The following is a 5,659-nucleotide window of genomic DNA, read 5'->3' on the forward strand; positions in this document are numbered from 1 at the left end:
CACTTGGGCATCTCAGTGCAACTCAGGGGACTCAGGCCAAAATGTGTAGACCAAGATTTAACAATAAACAGGTATAAACCATGACTGAGGATAATGCTTTCTATCAACACAGTGTGAGGATAATAGTAAAATACCCCTAAGGGTCCAAACAGTACGGCACAAGGCCCCAAACATGGCATTTAGCCCAAGTTAACAAAATCATTTCTAAAACACATACATACCACATAGAGTTTATCAAAATATGCAACTCTACAGTTGCCTTTGTACGGACCAAGTCACAATCCCTACAGGTGCACGCCCACACGCCCGTCACCTAGCATGTGCGTCACCTCATTAATCAAAATAGTATGAAATTTCGGGGTTTCATACCCTCTGGTCTAGATTTACAGAAGTTACTTACCTCGAACCAGACAAAAATCCACTCCGCAATGCCCTTGCCTCTCGACTAGGCCTCAAATCGCCCCGAAGCTATCTAAAATCAGAATCATAACATCAATACATGCCAATGGAATAAAGCCCACGCGAAAATTATCAAATTAGATCAAAATTCCCGAAATGGGCCAAACTCGACCCCTGGGCCCACGTCTCGGAATCCGATAAAAACCACAACACTAGAATCCTTATCCTCCCACGAGTCTACACATACCAAGATCATCAAAGTTGGACCTCAAATGGCCCCTCAAATCCCCAATTTAAACTCTCCAATTTCAAGCCCTAATCTCCCAAATTTCTTCCCTAATTCCCATTAATATCATGAATTAACAATGGAAAAATGGTCATAAACACAAGTAATAAAGCTTAAGTAGCTTACCCAACTGATAGTCCTTGATCCCTCTTGAGAATCACTGCCTAAGCTCAACACCCGTCTTCAAAAATGAAGAAATTAAGCAAAATTCGCGAAGAAGACCTTTTTATACCTTCTACCCAGTGATTTCTGCCTCTGCGGTCGCACAGTCGCTTTTGTGACACCGCACCTGCGGAAAAACCATCGCAGGTACGGTTTTCACTTAACCCTGGAAATCCCGCTTGTGTGGCCTGCCTCTCGCTCCTACGGCCTTGCAGGTGCGTCCTTGTGCGCACCTGCGATTTTTCTCAGCTCCCCAATTCTCCGCATATGCGGCCTTGCTCAGGAACCAGCGGCCTCGCACCTGCGGTTCCCTATCGCAGGTGAGGTTATGACAGAAACAACAGCTTCAGCTGCTCAAATTCAAGCCTAAGGATTTCAAAAACTTCCGAATTCCGCAAATGATGTAAAAACCTATCAAACCTTATCCGAATGACCTGAAATTTTGCACACACGTCACAAAAGATACAACGGACCTACTCCAATTACCGGAACTCCATTCCGACCCCGATATCAAAATTTCCGCTGCCGACCGGAAAGCTTCAAATTTCCAATTTCGCCAATTCAAGCCTAAATCTACCACGGACCTCCAAATTACATTCCGAACACACTCCTAAGCCCAAAATCACCTAACGAAGCTATCCGAACCATCAGAATTCACATCCGAAACCTTCTACTCATAAGTAAACATCCGGTTGACTTTTCCAACATAAACTCCTAAATTAGAGACTAAGTGTCTCATTCCACTCCAAGACCACTCCGAACACAATACAATTAACACGATATGATGAAATACAACTGAACAACACATAAAGAAGCAGGAATGGGGGAAACGGGGCTGAAACTCATGAAACGACCGGCCGAGTCGTTACATAGTAACTCAAATTTTCTCATTATAACACAAACTAATTATATTTTAGGCATTATAACAATAAAGTCATTTTGATGGGTAAGTTTGAACATCATAGTGGGTAAAATTTATTTATTTTAATGTTATAAAAGTTTTATTACTTTAATATGGATAAATCTAATTATTGTAAATTGATAAAATAAGACTTTATGATTTTAGTATTATAGTGAATAATTACGGTAACAATATGTGAAATTAACTCATAAAACACCATTGCATAAACGAAAGGAAGAAAGATAGCCTTTAAAAAGGGGATGTCATCCAACACCATTTTGCAAAAACAATATATACTTTTTTCCTTTTATTTTCCCTTATCTACTTGTAGACAGTGTTACCATTTCAACCGATAGCCAAAGAGCTGAGAACTCAGAGATAATGGCAATGGCTACCCACTGCTCTTCCTCTTCGTTAATGTTCACTTCTACTTCACCAAAATCCTTTTCTTCTTCCACAAAGAAAACCCCTTTTCTGGGTTTCTCAATGGCAGCCTTATCGAAGCCGTCGTTTCAGTTATCACCCCTCGCCAAGACCAATCGGACGGCCCAAATTCGTTGCCAAGACAAAGCTGCCGCCTACATTCCTCTTGACCAACGGTGGATGTTCGAAGAGTCTGAAATTGACGGCCCTGTAAACTAAATTTCTACCTTTATCTTTTTGTTTTTTTATCTTACTTGCTTTACTTGAGTTTTTTCTTTTTAGCAGAGCTGAACAATTGCTAGTTTTGTTTATTCTTCTCTTTTTTTCCATGTTTTTAGTACAATTTAGTAAATTTACGATGAATGGGAACTCTATTTGTCGAATTCAAACTAGGTTATTTGCTTCCAGTATGTTATACTTTATACTCTCTAGTTTCAATTTATGTGAAACTATTTGAATGGGCACGGATTTGAAACTTGTGGTATGCCATAACATTTGTTGGTTATAAGAGTTATGAAATTTGTGGTATGAAACATACTGTAATATTTGTGTGGCTATCTAAAGGCTTCTCATTAAGGGTAAAAATGAGAAATTTAAGTTAAATTGTTTCTAAATTCAGAAAACAAGTAATTGTTTTTGAAACAGACTAACATGGAAATAGCATCACATAAACTGGAACAGAGGCGGTAGGTTATACCTCTTTTGCTCTATTTCATTTGACAATTTTGTTCTTTTTGGTCTACACATTTCTGTATTAGGATTCTCCTTTTGTAGGAGATATGTTGCTAGCTCATCTGCAGAAGTGCATGAGGAGCTAAGTTCTAATTAATTCTATCCGTCTCCGGGATAGATAGTCTACTTTGGAACCAGCAGTGACTTGAAAATTTCATTGGCTTTTGTTTAAGGTTTAAGCAAGAATAAAAACGAGTCACATGTAGTGTTGGTGCTGTGTCACAAGGCCCAATGATGCTTCTAATATCTGCATTAATATGGCGAGGGAGGGAGAGACGGAGAGTCAGGGAAGAGTTGAATGGCCAGGGTCATATCGGCCTAAAGTATTGCAACTATCTCCCACATTATGGAGAATAAAAGCTCTGATAGTTATATTGGCTTGACTATTTAAAGATATCCATAGTTTTAGTGGTTCAGTATGACTTTCTTAATCAATGAGCATAGTTTCTGTTAAAATTTTAGATTATGAACATTTTTGCATTATTGAATGGTTAAGATATGGCAAATAATTTATTCTTGTTTCCTCTTGTAGGACATTTGGAACGAGACATGGTATCCCAAGGCTGCTGACCATGTGAACACAGACAAACCTTGGTATATTGTTGATGCCACTGATTTAATTCTTGGAAGAATGGCATCAACTATAGCGATACATATGAGAGGGAAGAATCTGGCAACATACACTCCAAGTGTTGACATGGGTGCATTTGTCATAGTGGTAAGTTTCTGTACTAAAAGCATGTGTTGTCATTAGGAAAAAAAGCATTTGGACTCTACTTTTTCCTTTACGACCTGTTGGTCCTATGAACGCCATTTCCTTAATTCTTAAGAAATGTTGGATCTTCTAGTTCTAAAAGACTTTGATAGAAGTTTTTGAAAGATGAAAATGGTAGTTACAACTATGCTTCGTTATGATTTTTTCTTATGAGTTGTCACATTTGTATATAAAATTCTATTATGCATGGTTATTTGTTCAACTTTCCTTAAGCCACACACGCATTAAATATATCAATTCGGCATGCCTCAAGCCCATATTAATTGGGTAAGTTAGAAAAATTAGATTGTTTGACCCCAGGTTTGGGGAGGGGACCTCCATTGTCTGAGATGCATGATATGACTTTAACACTTTCCTGCTCTCTTTAACTGTAAATTATCTGGTATTCTACTGTTGTGGTTTGATGTCTGAGCAATTCTGTTTTTACTTGAACACGAAAAGGTTAATGCTGAGAAGGTTGCTGTATCTGGGAAGAAGAGGACCCAAAAACTTTATAGGAGGCACTCTGGGAGACCTGGTGGGATGAAAGTGGAGACTTTCGATCAACTTCAACAGAGAATTCCTGAAAGAATCATTGAGCATGCTGTCCGTGGCATGCTTCCCAAAGGGAGGGTCAGTATGCTTTACTATTGGTGGAGTTCCATTCCAAATATATCGAATTTCTTAATTATGCTGATTAACCTAAGATGTTTGACAATTTACATATAATGTTGGGAACAAGAGTATTACTTATCAGATATTAGAGATTCTATAAATAATTCCCGTCTCCCGTGGCACCCATGGAACATATAATAGACTCGGGTCTCTGGGTGTGTGTATTATTTCTATACACACGTATACTCACATATAAACCATCTCCACTTGGAGCCAATTATTTTGTATGCTAGATTTGCCTCTGCATAAAAGAGTTACATGTTGAATGTTGGGTTGTGGGCAAAGAATGGGTTAACAGATTTCTTACCCTTAATCTTACACCAATTCTGCATGGCTATGGTTTCCTTCTAATCAGTAGCAGATGGGAATTTTTCAACACCAATGTTCTCATGCTTCAGGTTTACTTATTTGTGCGCATATAATCCCCATTTTTAGAAACTGAAAAGTTCATTTAGTTGTCAGACTTGGTAGCGATTGAACTTGCTTTGCTTTGAATCACTGATAACAAGTAATATAGATTTTGTTTTTTGAAAGAAGATACTCTACATTTGATATACTCTCAATCCTAAATATATTAAGTTTTCTGTTTGTGCAGCTTGGTAGACAATTATTTACCCATCTTAAGGTGTATAAAGGTCCTGAACATCCTCATGAGGCTCAGAAACCCATTGAATTGCCCATTAGAGACAAGAGGATACAGAAGCAGCGGTGAACTCCCAACAGTGCCATTGAGGAGCAGTTCTCAGTTTTGGTTGTTGATACTCCTTTAAGTTATTTCTGTTTAACTGGTGTAACTTCATGTTAACTCCAGTATTGTACCTGTTCTCCTGCTATTCTTCTTTATGCTTTTGTAGAGGTTTTTCTTTACAAATTTATTTGCCTCCACATTTTTTGAGCAAATGAGATTCTTCTTTAGGTTTCAGTTCTAATGAATGTTTCTTCACCTTGGCTTTGAACTGCAGAGTGGATTCAGTAATATTTTCACTCTCTTCTCTCGTCTCGTACCCTCACGCTTGGGGGTGGTTATATAAGTTACTCTATTTGGCATTCTAAGTTCCAGGCAGTATTGGTAGTCAATGGGTGTCAACCTTTTGATTTCTGTCCTGTCTGGTTTTGGGAAAGAATAAATAGAAATTGACTCTGTTTGTTTGTCTAGCAGGACATCTTGATGGCCTCTAGCACTAGAACTTGAATATCAGATTGTAGGGTTTTTGTGTTGCCAAAGCTTAAATTTGAGTTCGGCGTAAATATGAATTGAGGCATGAGAAGAAGATGGCTTAATTGATTTAGCCATTTTGTTTAGAGAGTTTTGAGTACGGAGAAGGGT

At 38.3% G+C, this 5,659-nt stretch overlaps 1 protein-coding gene across 1 annotated transcript; it reads left to right on the forward strand.

Annotated features, from left to right (window-relative positions):
* Positions 1-2,021: 2,021 nt before the first annotated feature.
* LOC109213474 (50S ribosomal protein L13, chloroplastic) lies at positions 2,022-5,288 on the forward strand. Its single transcript, XM_019377273.1, has 4 exons — positions 2,022-2,381; positions 3,436-3,621; positions 4,120-4,290; positions 4,928-5,288. The coding sequence occupies exons 1-4, from the start codon at positions 2,130-2,132 to the stop codon at positions 5,042-5,044; spliced, it is 726 nt and encodes a 241-aa protein (XP_019232818.1). The 5' UTR covers positions 2,022-2,129; the 3' UTR covers positions 5,045-5,288.
* The last annotated feature ends 371 nt before the right edge of the window (positions 5,289-5,659 follow it).

This window comes from Nicotiana attenuata, unplaced genomic scaffold (assembly GCF_001879085.1).
Source record: "Nicotiana attenuata strain UT unplaced genomic scaffold, NIATTr2, whole genome shotgun sequence".
Classification (NCBI taxonomy): Eukaryota; Viridiplantae; Streptophyta; class Magnoliopsida; order Solanales; family Solanaceae; genus Nicotiana; species Nicotiana attenuata.

Coding starts and splice junctions, on each gene's coding strand:
- LOC109213474 (XM_019377273.1), top strand. CDS start 2,130: ATGGCAATGGCTACCCACTGCTCTTCCTCTTCGTTAATGTTCACTTCT. Junction 2,382..3,435: donor AGTCTGAAATTGACGGCCCT/GTAAACTAAATT, acceptor TTCCTCTTGTAG/GACATTTGGAACGAGACATG. Junction 4,291..4,927: donor GCATGCTTCCCAAAGGGAGG/GTCAGTATGCTT, acceptor CTGTTTGTGCAG/CTTGGTAGACAATTATTTAC.